The sequence below is a fragment of the Glandiceps talaboti genome, chromosome 18, assembly GCF_964340395.1.
Source record: "Glandiceps talaboti chromosome 18, keGlaTala1.1, whole genome shotgun sequence".
NCBI classification, from domain to species: domain Eukaryota; kingdom Metazoa; phylum Hemichordata; class Enteropneusta; family Spengelidae; genus Glandiceps; species Glandiceps talaboti.
Genome location: NC_135566.1, coordinates 19,679,004 through 19,697,935, shown reverse-complemented (window position 1 = coordinate 19,697,935; position 18,932 = coordinate 19,679,004). Strand labels below are relative to the sequence as shown.

The 18,932-nt window shown below is 35.3% G+C and overlaps 1 protein-coding gene across 4 annotated transcripts in view; it reads right to left on the bottom strand.

Moving 5' to 3' along the window:
• Positions 1–624: 624 nt before the first annotated feature.
• The window catches only part of LOC144448784 (E3 ubiquitin-protein ligase RNF34-like), a 44,440-nt gene continuing 26,132 nt past the window's right edge, over positions 625–18,932 (bottom strand). For 3 of the 4 annotated variants that reach the window (XM_078139072.1, XM_078139073.1, XM_078139074.1), the window contains 5 exons: positions 14,178–14,531; positions 13,477–13,665; positions 8,798–9,002; positions 8,088–8,132; positions 625–7,282 (listed from right to left, as the gene is read on the bottom strand). In XM_078139072.1, coding sequence (XP_077995198.1) covers positions 7,083–7,282; positions 8,088–8,132; positions 8,798–9,002; positions 13,477–13,665; positions 14,178–14,531 — 993 coding nt within the window. In that variant the 3' untranslated portion in view covers positions 625–7,082. Of the gene's footprint in view, positions 7,283–8,087; positions 8,133–8,797; positions 9,003–13,464; positions 13,666–14,177; positions 14,532–18,932 lie in introns of all 4 variants that reach the window. The other variant, XM_078139075.1, reaches the window with a different exon arrangement.

Below are 18,932 nucleotides of genomic sequence, written 5' to 3'. Positions count from 1 at the left end.
ATTGCTATGGACATGTTCATGGTCGCTAGGGACTTTTGTTTTTAACAAAACTTAATTTCTCTACCCCATTCACCTTGTCTGTATGGAATGGTGGCAGTATACGTTTTTATTAAATTTTTAGCTTATACTATAAGAACTCTACATCCTGGGGAGGGGGTCAACCTATTTGCAATGGGTGGGGGGGGGGGTATTGAGATGGGAGGAAACTCTCTGCATATGTACATCTAATTTACATATTAATAACAGGCGTGAGTTTAGACTGATATTGACTGGACTCTTGCGATGTTTAACGTACTAAGTGGATTTCACCTGCAAAATACACTCATAAACCTCAGCTGTCCCAGTATACAGGGAAATGCCTGAAGAATTATTTTTTTAGTTTTTGCTTTTTGATTAATATCCCAAGTAGATGTCCAAAATTACTAAAACCTGAATAACATCCACAAACACGTACACAAATGTACCTCTGTACATAGTATACACACACACACACACACACACACACACACACACACACACATTTAGTAGCACTTTACCTCTAAATACTCATTTAAAGATTCAAAGTAACCATACATCATTTTGTGATGTATGTAGATAAGCAAGTAACTCATACAACCTTACACTTCCAAAAATAATTTTATTGATAATCAGAATCAGTAAGTTAGAGTGAGACTTACTGTTACAAAAAAGAAATCTTACAGTCATCATAATTCACACAATACAAACAGTTATCTTAAAAAACAAAAACAAGGACAAATCAAATCAGGGTAGGCTGTTCTGTTCAATAGAAGTCCTCCCTTAATATGGCTCTTCCATTATCTTTCCCACACATATAGTAATGTTCTGTTGTGCATAGACCCTACACATGTCAGGTAAGGTCTGTGTTTATGTTACTACATGGCAGTTAAAATGGCTTGTATGTTTGTGGGTACAAAAAAATTACATTGGTTCATTGTAAGTGAACAGTTTGTTGTGATTTTCACTCAAAGGTGCATCTTTTTCTTTACTAAAAAACAAGTCTTCATAGCAGACACATACCCCTTCAAATACTTGACTTCTATGTGACTGAATGGTGATATGACTTAATGGAAACACGTAAATACTAAAAAGTGTCTTCTGTGATGTAAGCAGGAAATGTCTGGATTTCAATAAATGCATATGTCCCATATGATATGGCACCTTTGTGCCAGTTTTGAAAGAAATCAGCTGTTGCATGTCTGAGGAATGATGTATTACGGATGCACAGAGCCCAATGTAATAGTTCCTCCTTTGGGGTACTAAAAATACAAACACAACACACAATTATCTCAATAAATATGCTGGTAGGTTGGAAAGACTGAACAAGTACCCTGTTTAACTGATACAGCATTGCGTTTTGCAGAAAAGTATACAGAGATACATATATTATGTTGTCTTTCAATGTTGGAAAAAAGCAGAACCGTGTGAAAGTTCATCATCCTCATTGAAGACAAAATCTGGTAGAATGACACCCTTTATGAAAGCAAATTATGTTCTAACTTAAAAATCTGAGCCAAACTTGGACAATTTATGCTCTTCAACCTGTACATTATTACAACTCAAGTACATGGAATTGTTGGTAATTATGAAGTAAAGTAGACAAGAGAGATTTGTCATCATGACATTCACAAGCCATTAACGGTCCAAGTGCAACAAACCCGCGGGCTTGCCTGACGAAAACGGGTGTCATAAAAGTTGTTTGCATCTCTAAAGCTGTTTGTAGTGTTACTTATAATAGCCTGATAAATTGATAACAACTGATATGACGGAGATAAGGTTTGCCTCAATTGACCCACTCCTTAGAAATGATCTTACGCTGTGAACTACACTGTTTACTTGTGTTATGTAAGAGCCCATCATCACATGTGTAAATATTGGTACTCTTTGATAACAAGTGGACTTGCTTCTTTAATGGCTTGTCCCAGTAATGATCGTGTGGTGGGTGCTCTACATTTACACAACATACAAGGAGCGCCATCAACGATGAACCTCTCAGTCTAGACTGTAGACATACAGCTGATTGAGATATTTAGTTCAAAAGCACAAAATGTTGGTTTTTACATTGCAATTTTAATATAAATATAAACAGAGGACATATTATGTGGAATTATTATTCTTTTGTTTTCAACCAATTCTTGTAGCTCTACAAAACCTAGATTTTAATTCTAATCTTAAGTGGGCTTTTAAGCTGAAGCTGGGAATGTAGGACATATTGAAATACTCAATGTAAACAGTGAAAATGTGTAACTGAGCTATCAAACGGATTTAGTGAGAGTTGTTGAAGTGGAATCAATAGAGATAATGGGGATATCCAATCACATCATCATCAAAAGGACGAGATCATAAACTAAATAGCCCCAGGGGATAAACAGCATTTCCACATCTATCAATTTGAAAGACAACTTTTTAACACATCTTATAAACTGCTTACCTAAATCATCCGATATCCAGTCTATTTCTGTTAGAAAATCAAAAGCTCTTTAAGGGTAATGATATGGAACACTTGACTCAATAAATGAGAGTAAAAACCCTTTTCAAATAATAGCGCCCTCTAGTGTTGTAGAACAAGGAATGTAACAGTGATAGTGTTCATTTTTTGAAGTCACTAAAGTCTATATTACTGATGATACTCTTTGTTTTAGTCTTCCTTTAAATCAAATCATGTACCCATTTTATTTGATTTGCACAATACATTACATAAATATCATCCATGACAATGCCATTGTCACATGGTGGACTTGATTGACTCTTCCAGTTTATCACGGTGTACACCGGTTCAGGTTTTTTTACACTTGTTTGGTACAAGGGTGGTGCGCGCACATTCTGTCGGGTATACCTGAATAGCCTGACCGATTTTGTTTGTTATAGACTCGAACATGGTGGCAGGGAGCGATAAACGTAATCTGAAAGTTTATATTTCTGTTATATGTACTTAAAATAGCAAAATAATGTCCTTGCATATGAAGCTAAGGGTTGAAATATAATTTTAGAGTAGCTGTGCAAGTTTCATGACATTTTTCGGATGATGTCATATTTGAATAAGTGAACACTGTCACTTGATTGGATTCATCAAACGAACTATCCCAAGCACATGATGGGGTAAGCTGGTCGTGACAGCGGTGGAATCGACTGGGTCGCTCAATCAAGTCCACCCATTGTCCAGCCTTCCTTTTATATCAAAACATATACCCATGTTATCTGTGTTTGCAAAACATATCATTAATCATGCCAGTGAATTTCTTTTGGTTTAGTCTTCTTTTCATTTTAAAACATGCACTTAATGTATCTGATTTGCATATTTATGAAGCCAATCTACCAATCAATATCACTGCACGATCACATCACTAGAGGGCGCCCTTTTTGCAGTCTATTGCTATAAATCTTCACAGCAAAGTGCCCAGTGTTAAACAATCAATATATGAAGAAAAACGATCAAAATCTGTATTTTGAACACTGTAAAGTAAAAGATGTTTTATTTTGCTCCAATTTTTAAGATGATGAAGAATATAAAAGCTGGAGGTTTACAATCGAGTTAATAATACAATATTTCTGATTAATATGTATTTTGAAACCAGCTGATATTTCTGGAGGTAATTTCTACCCAATGCACAATGATGAAACCTATCAGAATGCTTCCAACTATTTATCAAACTTTAACAAATCAAACAAAAAAATTTACGACAATACATTCACATGAATGTCCATGTCAGGAGTCTGCATGATTAATCTGATAATTGATTCTCAATCTAATTACATTATATCAAAACACATTTGGCATGTAATAGACATTCACAATGAGAATCTGACAACAAATGACTTTGTAATAATCATTCATGTGTTATTGCTCAGTGAAAGCCCTTCTCAATACTTAATCTTTTGTTAGAAAATACAAATTATCAAATTTCTTAATTTACACAAAACATTTATGAATTTGGATGGATTAGGCAGTAGTTGTTTAAACACAACATTCACTTTGTTTTTGGGTTTGTGACCTTAATTTTCAGATTTTTTAAAACCTTTCTAGAGTCATATTACTACTACATATACATGTAGCCTGGAATCCATGCAGATGGATGTCTTAAATTCATTATTTCCCAAACAAAGGAAAATCAAAATTCAAAATCCCCCATCGCCTGGATTCTAGGCAATACTAAATATAGATGAAGTTTAGTTTAAGTTTAACTTGGAAACTTTTGTTATTATTGGACAAACTTGACAGTGACATACCAGGCCATGGATTATTCACAACATGAAAATAAATTGTTACTGAATGATGAAATCTGCGCCAACATTCAGTCTATTTCATAAATTTAATTTCATTTTCATTTCATTTCACTGTCAACACCATCCAATTCCAACAGAAGTTTCTAAGCTACTATACTTTTGAAGTTAGAATCGACTGAATCAAAATTTTGATCATGTCTATGTGGTGTTGCCTATTTTGACAAACACATTTGCTGAATAAAAGAAACGACTTGATAAAATGTTTAACTCTCAGTACAATGACGACTTGAAGTGTGCATTGAATTTGTGTCAAGAAAAACATACAAAAAACCCAGCCCCATGACCATGACACATGTAGACTTGAAGAAAACATAACCTTATAACTAGACTTCAAGATTTGTCAATGTGTACATACAATGTACTATGACAGAACACCATGATACATAAATGTAAGTGTGGCATACTTGGGGGGTATTTCCACAAGCGCTTGTGATGTTCTCTACAGCCGTACTTTCACAAGTATAGCAAATGAAAATGCAGCAGAAAACAATGCCAACATGCGTGCAAATACCTGAGTACTCACACATACACTGGCACTCATGTGGCATGGGGTTCTGTTATTACTTGGCATGGAGGTATGCAATGATGTTTTCAGCAGAGTACTGCACTCCAGTGCAAATACCACTAGTATGTGTGTGTACTGCTTCATGTAATCCACTGGTACAAAATTATGTAATAATGCTTGTACCCAGTGACTAAAGGAGTGTACCCAATGACAAATACTTCAGTCTATCCTAAAAAATACACATAAACCTGACAACACCCATAATAGATATTTTCACTTTACTTTTAGTTTTAACATCATTGTTAACATGGTTGATGCTAAACTTTAGTTAATATAATTTTTTAAAACTTTTTTACAAATTCTGAAGTACAATGTTGGTGTAGACTGCATGATACGTCATGTTGCTCTGCCCTCACTGGCCTGTGAAAGGGGTTGACCAATGTGTGACGGTGCCCTGTCACTCTGCCCTAACTGGCCTGTGAAAGGGGTTGACCTAACTGGCCTGTGAAAGAACAATATGTGAGGGTGCCCCATCACTCTGCCCTCACTGGCCTGTGAAAGGGGTTGACCGATGTGTGAGGGCGCCCCATCACTCTGCCCTCACTGGCCTGTGAAACGGGGTGACCGATGTGTGAGGGCGCCCCATCACTCTGCCCTCACTGGCCTGTGAAACGGGGTGACCGATGTGTGAGGGCGCCCCATCACTCTGCCCTCACTGGCCTGTGAAACGGGGTGACCGATGTGTGAGGGCGCCCCGTCATGGTGTACTTTACAGACTAACAACGAAGTCAAACCTTTGTTAGATATACCTTTAGATATTCAATAATAATTTCTTCTTTTTTCTCTATGTACATTCACAAAATCAAAAATAATACAAAAAAGTTTTTTAAACTGTTTTTTTTCTCAAATTCTGGTATATACCATATTCATTGTTCAATGCAAGAATACAGTCATCAAACACTTATAAAATGTTTTGTGACCATCACAAAATGAATGCCACATTTCCTCTCTCTCCAAGCTCGAGAAGAGTTCTGTTATTTCAGGAAAGAGCAACAAATACTTTGATATATTCAAAATTACAATCAAACAATTTCTGTTTACACACTGTGGCTCTACAAAAAAGAAATGAAAATGAGAACATTTGTTATCAAATGACTCTTTTGCATACGCTACCAGGTTCATCTGGCCAAACATGCCATGAACTGAATATGCTACCAGGTTCATCTGGTATATATTAGCATATTATGTAAATGACTACTTATCAAACATGTTCACATTTATTAAAGATGCAAAACATTTCCTTTCTGTTCAAAATATTATATTCCTTAACCATCTCTTACAGTCGCACATACATATACCAAGTTTTGTTTTGACCACAGTTCAATTTCAAATGCACATCCAGCTGATCATTACAAATAACTATTATTCTGAATATGCAAATTATGATTATGCCAATATTTTAAATATGCTGATTTTTGAATATGCAAATTGCCCGATTACATATTAATTAAGTATTTCTAACGGTTGCTCGTTTTAAAATGCATTTACTCAATATGCAAACTTTGAATACACAAATTTTATGGATATGCAAATATACAAATATTTCTTTCTGATATTTGCATGCTAGATACAAGAATGCATGTGTGAGGTAAGAGTTTTCAGGACAGATATCTACTTCTGTTTTTAAACTACTATCGATGATGGACTTGGCTTCATTTAGTTCCAAGATTTAGCCAGCAGTTCAGTACATGAGGCAGCAATCACTATAGTAGAACAGGTAGCCATTAGCTCTGTAGACTGTAGAAGAGGCAGACAACAGCCCTGTACAACTTACAAGAGGCAGCAATCAGCCGTGGACAAGAAGTAGCCATCAATCCTGTCCAAGAGGTAGCCAGGAGCCCTGTCCAAGAGGTAGCCAGCAGCCCTGTACAAGGGTAGCCATCAATCATGTACAAGAGGAAGCCAACAGCCATGTCCAAGAGGTAGCCATCAACTCTGTCCAAGAGGTAGCCATCAGCTCTGTCCAAGAGGTAGCCAGCACCCCTGTAAAGGAGGCCGCCAACAGCCCTGTAGAAGAGGTAACCAGCAGCCCTGGACAAGAGGTAGCCATCAATCCTTTACAAGAGGCAGTCAACAGCCCTGTACAAGAGGTAGCCAGCAGCCCTGGATGAGAGGTAGCCAGCAGCCCTATACAAGAGGTAGCCATCAATCCTGGGGCGTGGAGTCTTCCATGGTGATTTGGTTCATCTTCCCAACACAAACCATACTCTATTTCTTAAGCCTTGAAAGTGTGCACCACTCTCACCACATATTGTCTGCATACAGGACATTCAGACATTCTCTTACCACATTTAGTACATGTTATCATATGACCACACTCCAGTAGAACACAGTCAATTGGTGAGTCCATACAAATCTTACAGAGTTCAGTATATCCCCCTGTATCAGTACCACTGCTACTACTGTTACTATTCTCTGCAAAGAAAAAGAGGGGCAGACTTACTTTATATGTACAGTTATTGAAAGACGTGTAATGTCATTTCATGATGACATAAGGCTCCATTATCACACTGTCAAGAAAACAAGAACCAGAGACTGAAGAGTTAAAATCACAATTTTTATCACTCACAAATATTGGTTGCACACTAAATATTAATGACTGTTTATCTGAAGGAAGTAAGCTCTTAGGAGTCATGAATATTCAGTAAGCTTCTAATGAATATTCATATCTGCTAAGACCCACAATGCAATGGTGTATCACTGAAAGAACTATAGAGTTAATAAAGCATTTCAATTTGTTGTTTCATGGCAACCAAGTGAAAATTATGTGATGTGAAATCCTAAAATACTCTCAAGAACCCAAAGTTTATGAAAATACCTTTATTTGCTGGAGTGGAGTTACCCTTTAATAGGGTGATTTGTCTATATCTTTTTCAAGTTTATTTCATACTGAAATGCACCTGGACCACAAAGTTTCAGTTTAATATCTTCAGAGACTTTTTTTTTTGCCTTAATGTTTTATTTCACAGGAGTACCAATATTCTGGACAGCCATGTTGCTAAATCATTTATATTACTACTGACAGCGATATGATGTTGCAGTCTAAATGGCTATTATTGAATAGACAGTTGAGGTTATGATTATTTTGACTACATGAATAGTGCTGGAGTAAGGATAATATTTAGTTATTTTCATTGGGATCTTATGCGTGGTAAAACACATATATGTGAAAACAAAAACTAAACTAAAATATTTCAGAGTTAGGTTTGTGAGCACCTACCTTCCTTTGTTTCATTCTCACGATAGTCTTTAAGTATTTCTTCTGCTGAAATTATATATATTTCAAATTAGTGACAAATTATAAACCCAACGTTACTATTAAAAAAAAGAGGAATGCAGTTTTCTAAGGATTTAAAAAGCCTAATATATAATGATTAGGATACAAATTTGAATGTGAATACAATGTATACACTTATTGCCTTGCCACTAGTAGATGTCATATTACCCCTCATGCTGTTATGTACCAACTATTTCTATCCTCTCAAAATAGTTGCTACATAACAGCCCTTGTGGTAACAGACATCCAATTGTGCCCTCATAGCCAGATAATAAGTGTATACTGGGGTACTAGAAAGCAAAGAACATTTTCATCAATTTTCAAATGATCTAAAAATTCATTTGTACTACTTGTATACTTCAAAAACAACCACCAAAGACTGTTGTAATATTATGGGAAGTTAACAGATTGATCCTTGGAAAACAACCAAAATCTCTTCTAAGCTCCGTGATTTCAAAAGCACAACTCTCCATGCCAATGATTTTGGTGTTTCGCACTACATGTACTTACAAACAACATTGTATAAACAAATTAGTCCATGATCAGGTATGCTAAATTTCTTGTTGAAATCATGAGGAATACAACAAAAAAATAAGGACCCTAAAATCGACTGCATTTCTACACTGTTTAATAATATGTTTATACATTGGTACCTCTTTGTCTTTGGTCTTCTTTCTCCCTAAAAAGACGTCTTACTCTCTCCACTAGCTCCCATTTCTCCACACAGCCCTTGAAATCTACAAAGTTGGTTGCAAGGACTTCTTTGAGTTGTCTGATTGTCATACTACCTATGTCATCTACAGTTGACAAGTCACTAATAGAGGCTCTTTGTCTTGCTGGCCTAGTTTCTGGTGGTGCCTGGAAAAGAAAGATTCACTAAATTTGTGAACGGGATGGTTGAATTATTTTATTATACCATTACAACTCATTGTATAACTACATGTACTAGTATGTCCCATTTCATGATATCAGACACACTGTGATTACAACTCATTGTATAACTATGTCCCATTTCATGATATCAGACACACTGTGATTACAACTCATTGTATAACTATGTCCCATTTCATGATATCAGACACACTGTGATTACAACTCATTGTATAACTATGTCCCATTTCATGATATCAGACACACTGTGATTACAACTCATTGTATAACTATGTCCCATTTCATGATATCAAACACACTGTGATTACACCTCATAGTATAACTATGTCCCATTTCATGATATCAGACACACGGTGATTACACCTCAACAGTAGCTGACAGCAGAGCTAAAAACCTGGATGTTAAACTAGATAAAATGCAGTGGTTTCATGCACTTTCACTTTAAGCTGGCATCGATCCTAACTTCAGCAGAAGTGACGTGGGGGCCTTGTCAGTCAACAGTTGTTAAAGGGGAATGCCAAGCCAGGAAATAAAGGTACGTGTATTCATTAACTTTGGGTTCTGAAAAGTCAATTCATTATTTCAAATCACGTTTGTCAAGAAACACCAAATTGAAACTCTTTTTTTTTTAACTTCTATTAATCTTAGCTCTTACGATCATAAATATTCAGTCTGCATCTAATAACTATTTGTGTCTGTTCAAACCATTAACAGTAGAGATGGAAAAAAGTTTCAATTTAGTGTTTCTTGGCAACCGAGTGAAAAATTATGTGATGTGAAATCATGATCATGAAATGACCGTCAAGAACTCAGTTTACAACTACTAGTATACCCTTATTTCATTGAGTGGCACTCCCTTTAAACATGTTGTCAACTGTTTCTAATAACTGTAATTGTATAGCAATACATGTCCACAAAATGTCTAGTCTGTCAACATTGACACCAGTACAAGGCCTCAGTGATGTCATCTCATTACACCTAAGACAGCCATCTTGTATGGCCAGCCAAAGGAAAACCCATTTATCCACAGCATAAACACTTAGTATATATTTGGTTGAAGCAGTGCATAATTTGAAATACTGTAAACCTAGCTATTTTCACGACTACAAAATTTTGCGATTTTAAAGTCTTCAGCTAGTTCTTAAAAGACTATTTTTTTACAAATACTAGACTGGTACATTGTGTTCATGTACAAAAGGGTAGTTTTAGTCGCTACTTATTTTTGCATATTATTAATCATTTTCCAATGAATGAAGTGAAAATTAGTCTTCTGTGAACATTTCCAGGTTTACAGTATATTGTATAGTTATAGCTCAACAGACAAACAAATCTCTAATTGATAAGGTCGTGCATACAAAATCTTTGTAATGTCAGTCCAGTGTGACTGATTGAACAATGTGTTACAACACACCTCTTATATATCTCTAATTGGGCTCTAGGTTCTACTTATTTCTCTTTGTGATCATGCAGTATCAGTCATTTTCCTACATACGCAACTTCAAGGAAAAACAGCTGATAACACTAGGTGCATCTAAGTCCCTAATTGACACTCACATAGGTGACATGGCCATGGAATAATTAGAGGTATTCTATAAATAAACAATAATCCATTCATTTCTATCTGTATCTCTCTTTCTCTCTCTATTTTTAATCGCTATTTATTATTGCTTCAACAAGGTGTCATATAGACACAAGGCCACTGCAAAGGTAGTCAACACACATGGCCATGCTGTTGTTTCCAATATACAAAATGTAGCCTATGATCATAATGACTTCAGATAGAAAACAGCAATATCACAACACTCTTCAAATATTTCAGTCTACCATATGTGTAAAGTGAAAACCACTTTATCACCAATAGTTTGCAGCCATTTTGTATCCTGTTACATCAGGAATTTGTCCTCGAGATACACTTAACTATTATATGTATAGGGAGAGATATTAGGGATGGGAGTTTGTACCTAAAGAGAAAATAACTCACACTCAGTTGAACATGGTAAAACTGGAATGAAACAAACTAAGTACTCTGGTGAGATCACTTTTGACAAGTTAGGACAGAAACTAATGAAAAACCATTTATTATGACATGTTGACATTAACCTATCAATGGCCATTGGTGATGATTACACTCACACGTAGACTGGTTTTAGTCTATGACAAGACCTATACAGCATTTTATATGTCTAGACTACTGGTGTATAGAATTTCAGGTGCTTCCAGTGTTTAAAGGGCAATGCCACTCCAGGACATAGTTTTATTTGCATAAATTCTGGGTTCTGCGGAATAATTTTATGATTTCACATCACACAAGTTTAGCATAATTGCTAAGAAACACCAAATTGAAACTTATTTTTCACCTCCGATTTTCTATTAGTAGTCCACTTTTGCCTAATGGGACTTAGTAGACATGTATATGTATTAGTTGAACAATACCTATTTATGACTTTATCTGACTATAATAAGCAGTTGAGAGTCATGAATATTCACTGTTCATGTTTAAAGCAATGAAGGTGAAACAGAGTTTGTTTCAATTCGGTTTTCTTGAACTCTCCAGAATCCAAAGTTTATGAAAATATTGTTATTTACTGGAGAGATGTTCCCCTTTAAACTAGCGATATCATAATTACAGGCATGGATGTTCTGCATTTCAAGGTACAGCTATCATCCATTTGTGTAACTATACAACACACAACCCAATAATTGTAGGTTGCATTTGTCTTAGCTTGTTGAAAGTAAAATGGATGCAGTCCAGAAACTATACATTTTCTACAATCTCTCTCTCCCTCTATATACATGTAGTCTAATGGATTTCTTTAGCACCATATACTAATTGTACCACTGACGGTGGCTTAATGTAATTGGAGTGCTGATGTAAACATGGTAATATTATTCCATCCTCACATGACTTTCTTTCAGACTGGAGGTATAGTTTGTAGTAAACTGAACAAAGTAACCAATTCACAACTGCCTGTCTGCATGTGAGAGATTACTACAGGACATGCACTGTTCATCCTTTCTCCAGCTAGATTGTTGGTAAAATTTGTCCATTTGACTATAATGGTGGAGTGATCGATTGAAGAAAACAAACCTACACATACAGTTTCTAGAATAAAAGTAAGGAGCACTAAAGTTATATGATGGTACATACTAGGACTCATTGTCCATATAGGTGACATGCATGCAGTGTAGGAATAAAGGTGTACTCCAGTGTATGGACAAAAATAGTCACTACTTTGAACTGTATGATAACACAACCCCATTGTAGTATGTGTCTGGCTGTGTTGTACATGTAAAAATGAAATTTAGTTTGGGCAAGCATAATGTATGATCAAATGCTTACTTCAAGTTATTTGAAGGCCAGAGATTGAATCCCAGGTTCCTGCATAAATTATCTTATTACTTGTGCCACAAGGATTAAATACCAGGTACGATTATTTTTTTTGTTCTGAATCAACTTTTTTCTACAGCTTTACCAGATAATTGTTTACAATATTTCAAATTTTAAAATAATTTAGTAGATCTTGGATCAGAACATTTATTCTTTTTTGAATTTGGTAGGAAAGTGAGTGTTAACATAGAAATCTTTATAAAATTGCTGACAGTAGTTGACCAGTATAATGGTATTACTATATCATCTTATTATAAGGTATATGTATGAAGTACACTGACCAATCTCATTAAAATCTGATGTAGATGTCCGCTAATCGTTCATTGTTATTTTTACCTCTGAGTCAGTATTTTCGCTTGAACTGACCTTCGTGATACATGTTTACGTTTTCTTCTTGATTGCCAACTGTGGCCATCAAGACCAAAACGTGAACATGTATCAATTCTAAAAAAAATACTGAAGTAAAAATAACAATGAACGATTAGCTGACATCTACATCAGATTTTAATCAGATTGTAAACTGACAAATTCTGTAGTAGGCTCGTGCACAGGGTGATTTTTTATTGGCAATGTAGGGATATGGAAGAGAGACTGGTACCATAAACCCTGTTTGTAATTATACATGAAGTGTTGTTGATCTTTGCATTTGTGGTGCAGTGTAATACATATAGACATGTAGCACCAACATTTTCTTTTACAACTCATGGAACTTGCCATAAGCTATATGGTATAATCTCACTTACATGACGTCTCAATTCCTACGATTTAGATGTGATTGCTACAGCAAAAATTGGCATAATGTCTACTAACGTCTCTATATGTGCATTATGTGTCTAAATTTGCATGTGTGTCTTGTATGTTTACATGGTGATCACAACCTTCACACAGTCTGTGGCACAGGAGGTATCGATAAACTACAAAATCCCCCCAAAATATTGTGAACATGTGTGTGTAGGGGGTGGGGGAGTACACACTGTGAGAGGGGGTTTCAATACACTGCATGCTTTAACACCTAGGCACTGAAGAAGTCCTTAGCATTACCAGTAAATGTACCTCAGGAGAGTCAGCCATTCTTCTTGCTTCATGTCGACGCATCTCTTCTTGTTGTCTCCTTCGAAGCCTTTCCAGTCTGTCTTCCTCTGTCTCTGATTGGGTTGGCGTTGAACTAGGCTGAGTACCTGAATTTGTTGTACTATTTACATTTGTGTGTTGTGATTGTGTGGAGGTTGGTGCTTGGGATCTCTGTGTGAAGCAGACAATTCATTGTTATAATATACATGACGACTATACCGGCAGTAATCACACACAGTTACAACAAGAGATTGATATAAACATGACATTAAAACTCAGAACAAACAAGTGCGTCTAGAGTTTGTAAAGGCGGCCTTGTGTCCAAGCCAGGATCGCCAGATTAGTAGTTAGTTGTATATGTACAGAGTTGTAAAATATAATACTCCTGTTACCATTGTAGTCAATTCTAAAAGAAGCAATGCATGAGAAAACTCCAGGAAATGAAGGCTTTTAAATAGTAAACCTTGCGTTCTGGAGAGTAATGCACAAAGTCCACTGTAGTAGCCCCATCAGGGAGGCCAAAAATTTTACAAGTGGAACATTTTCCACTTTGGTTCGAACATAATCGGATATATGGCTAAAAACACATCGAGAGATGCATGAAACCCATTGTAATAGCACCACCACCATGAGTGATGCCAATAATGGAGACTAACCAATTAGAAAAACTAATTTTGACTTACATTATCTGTTGCAGCTGTACTTCTTTGTTGTGTATGCTGTGACTGATGTTGTTGATGTGATCTAGCCGATTGCTGATTTCTTGCTTGTGCTTCACTATTTTGTCTGTTGGCATAGTAACGAAGGAGTAATTCCACTAGGTCATTTTTCTCTGTACAAGAACTAACTGTAACATTGTTGGCTATGAGATGTTGTCGCAAGTCTTTGATCTTTAAAGTCATCAGTTCATTTTTATCAAAAGTATCGGGGGAACTAAGTATTCGACAAGTATTGCATCTTCTCTGTGATGAGCTCCTGTTTGGTTCCTTTGCCATGCACTTGGAGCAAAAATATCGGTTGCATTCTTTGCATTGATGCTGGTGGTAGAAGAATGAAAAGAAAAGACATGAATTAAAAGCAACAAATATCCTGGAGAGAGTAAACTAAAGCTTACAAAAAGTTGAGAGGGACTATTATCTCACTTTCATTGGTACATTGTATGCTGGCCATAAATTAGACATGTGGCCATATTTGAAGAGTACACATACCTGTAGTTATCAGTTATCACACCAAGGGTTGTAATTACTTACAAGTAACATTTCACCTGTTCAGGTTGACAAGCTACAATGTAAGTCAAACTGTCCATTTGTTGCCTTTACCATTTGGCATCATAGTGGCAATAACATGATCACAGAGATGATGTAATTGGTACATGTGTATGTCCCGTCGTACCTGCTCAGGACTTCTGATGTTGAGAGATTCTCTAGTTTACCTGGCAAATTGGGCAAAATGGGGATGAGACAGCATGCCAATGATGGTACATCATCTCTATGACCATGACATTCCACTATGGTGTCTAACGGTAAATCCAGCCAACCAACAAACATCATCTTAACCAACAAATGTCATCTTTTTTTGATGACTAAACAAAATGTCATCACTCTGAGTTCTAATCCATTTCTATACAAATTCTAATTCATTTGCATACAACCTTGCTAGTGTTATTCATCTATTTGGTCTAATAAATTAGGTACTATACATTATATACGTACAATATACATCTGTATAATATTCCTCATCATATCTCGCATAATACACTATCACCTTGCATTGATGCTTCACTTAAAATCTCTTCTATATTACGAAGACACCTATGTTGCCATGACAACTAATGTAACCATGCACTATGTCCCCATAAGGACAGGAATTATCCATACTTTTGCAACATAACAGGATACAATGTGGCCATACAGAATAAACTTTTTGGTGACATGAATCAATTTGTATACATTTGCAAAACTTTAGTGCGACATTCATTTTGTGCTTGTCATCTACAAACGAACATATCAAAACTATTTTGAAATTCTTTGTATTTTAAAATGGTATGATTACGTTTATTTATCTAGCTATCAGAAATTGTAGATGAGTACACAGCTATTTAGTTAGTAACTCTGTGCACACATTGTTTTACATCTATGATTTACATCAAAAACATACATGTAACTGTGAGTGGCTTAATAGTTTCCACTAATAACAAAGTATTCAAAGCAACTGTCAGAGGGAAATGTACTTGTTTATCAGTTTTGGTTGTCTGTAAAGGTCACCTCCCTTGGAAATCTTTCCAAGCAATTTAAAATTATATAGATATTGAAATGCTTTGAGGTGGGTGTTTTGTGTATGCTACCATATGTTTGCTTGTTAAGAAAGAAATAACAAGTGACTATCAATCTTGTGTTTGTACTGTGTGTTTATAATTACCTGTAACTTTTGTAAGGCCTTTTTTGCATCTCAGTGTGTGTGTTATTAATATTATAGTTGTGTGTGTGTGTGTGTGTGTGTGTGTGTGTGTGTGTGTGTGTGTGTGTGTGTGTGTGTGTGTGTGTGTCTTGTGTGTGTCTGTGGGTATGTGTATGTGTGTGTGTGAGTGTGTGTGTGTGTGTGTGTGTGTGTGTGTGTGTGTTTGTTTGTGTGAATACAGTTTATGTGTGTGCATTTGTATATATATATATTTGTGTGTGTATGTGGAAGTGTGTCTGCGTCTGTCACGGTCAATGTTGACGGATGGATGTGCATGTGGGTGTAAGGGAAAGCGTGTGTGTTTTCTGTATATATAATATGTAATTTGTAAGAGAGAATATATTTTCTGTATATACAATTTATGTAATTTGTAAGAGAGAATGTGTTTTCTGTATATACAATTTATGTAATTTGTAAGAGAGAATGTGTTTTCTGTATATACAATTTATGTAATTTGTAAGCGAGAATGTGTTTTCTATATATACAATTTATGTAATTTGTAAGAGAGAATTGTGTTTTCTGTCCAAGAGAGCAAGTGTCATACATGTACCTTTCAATTCCAAGTTAAATAAATGGATTTCACTTTGTTGTTCAGTAAAAATGGAGTTTCAATATACATTGTACAATTCTTACTCTGGGGAGCTTTTTGTGCAAAATGCTGGGCAGTAATAATAATTAAAAAGTAATTTTGGTGTATATAATAACTGATTGTGATGATGGAGAATATTTCTAATGCACTGTATTGCATGTACTTGGGATACTCTCCAGACAGTCAATCCCACTTACTGATGACGTATTGATTCTAATTATTGTCTCTCCACTTGTGTTTCCCAAATGTCAATGGAAAAAATGCCAGCTGTGTTCCTATAGAATATACACACAGGCAAAACACATGAGAAAAGAAATGTCTAGTGCATATGTACTTAAAATATTACAAATATTGTTTTCAATCAGTTAACTGACAAATTATTACCACAACTCCAAATCCATTCACACCATTTTATTTCATTTCATTTCCTGTCCTTGGGATAACTACAACTGATCTTGGCAATGTTTAGATTTTATTTGCAGTATGAAATATTTTTACTCATATTTTGGGCACTGTAGAACCAATGACATGTGTTGCTTTGATGTAGAATGACCAGCATAGAAAACCAACATTTGTTGTTCAAAATCATTCAACATGTGTGTGTGTGTGTGTGGGGGGGGGGGGGGGGGGGGGGGGGAGGTAACCTTAGTGTACCGTAGTCAGACAGTTTATTGGGACTGCTAATTTGAATGCTAGGTATTCATGTATCACAAATTTCCAACTGTGACAACATTCAACAGCAACATTGTCTGTATTACATGTACTTTCCCAATGATATCACTAAGAGAGAGCTCACAGACAGAATCAAGTTCCTTCTAACCCTCAGTCTATACTGGACTGCTAACACAAAGGTGCCATCTCACTATCAATCTTTGTTATACACATCTAAAATCATGTTTTCATGATATTCCAGATGAATCAATAAAACTATTATGCAATGCTGCAGGTGTGAAGAGATGGAGACAGTACTTTTTTCTATACTTTTTGAGAAGCAATGCATTTAGTATGATTCATCAGTGACACCATGTACATGTACACAAACTTGTATTCAAAGCCTTTGATTTGAGAGAGTACATGTACACCTAGGTTGTTAGCACTGGAGTACCTTCATCAAGTTTTTCTGTATAATCATGCCATAGAATTTGAATGTAAAATTTAAACATTTACTATAATTAAAACCAAGACAAAGGAAAAGATATTTTTTCATCCAGGAAGTTCATTGTACTGTAGTAACATGTATATGATGTATAATGTGAATCACACATATCAAATTGACAGGCAGTCAGTAACTGTAAATGTATTAAAATATCAAACTGGGGTAAATACAATGTACATATAATTTTCTTTGTAATTTTGTTTAAATATGCTCTCTTTTTTATATAAAGAAATGAAATAATGAAAAGAGCTTAGCTGAAATCATATGGTACATTGCAATGTAACTGGTAATATTTCAATAACATAAAAAGTTTCTGCAGTTTTTTTTTATATTGCATATTCTCTTTTCAAATCAAATTGGAAACAGCATGCTGATATTAGTTTTTAAACATTACATTTAAATTATATCATATAAAATATTGCAATATACATTGTACACATTTCACATTTTGACATAAATGTACTGATAAGAATTACCAAAGTAAGTAAGTGACATCTTTATTTTAAATCACTGTATATAAAAATAGTGCCAATGGCATTGTAGCACACCTGTACCATTTATGTGACAATACACATACCATAGACATTTTGCCATATAGTAAAGCACTTGTCTATTGAACCTGAGTTCAGTAGGGCTCAAATCTAAAAAGCCAGAGCTTATACAAAACATTTTTTTTTGTAATATTGCCGACTATCAAAATGTACAATCCATGTATACTTGTAGCATTCAAATTACTGAAACCTATTCAATCACCATTTCCTTTTTACATGTACAGAACTTATACCAATAATACCTATTATGAGACAATGAATTATGTATTATATGTACATACATTAAAATGTCATGGAAATCCCTAGAGCATGCCTTCAACTGTGCTAACATTGCAAGGAGAGATCTTTTTCACATCATTGAAAACATACATTGTACATGTACAAAAAATGTACATGTACATGTACATGTATGTTATGGTACATATAAGTTTAACCAAAGTTTTACATTATGTACACATATTGCATTTTCAGGTAATATTAGAAATCTCATCATGTGCTACTTACAGATTCTTAGGAAAACTACTGAGACAGATAGATTACTACAAACAGTGCATTTAGTTGAATCCCATTTTCCAGTAGACTGCATGCACATTTTAAAACCAATAACATTACATCATCATTAAGCCAAACTATTGATTTGATTTTAATAGTACACTATGTCACTGTTAAGCACCCATAAATGTAT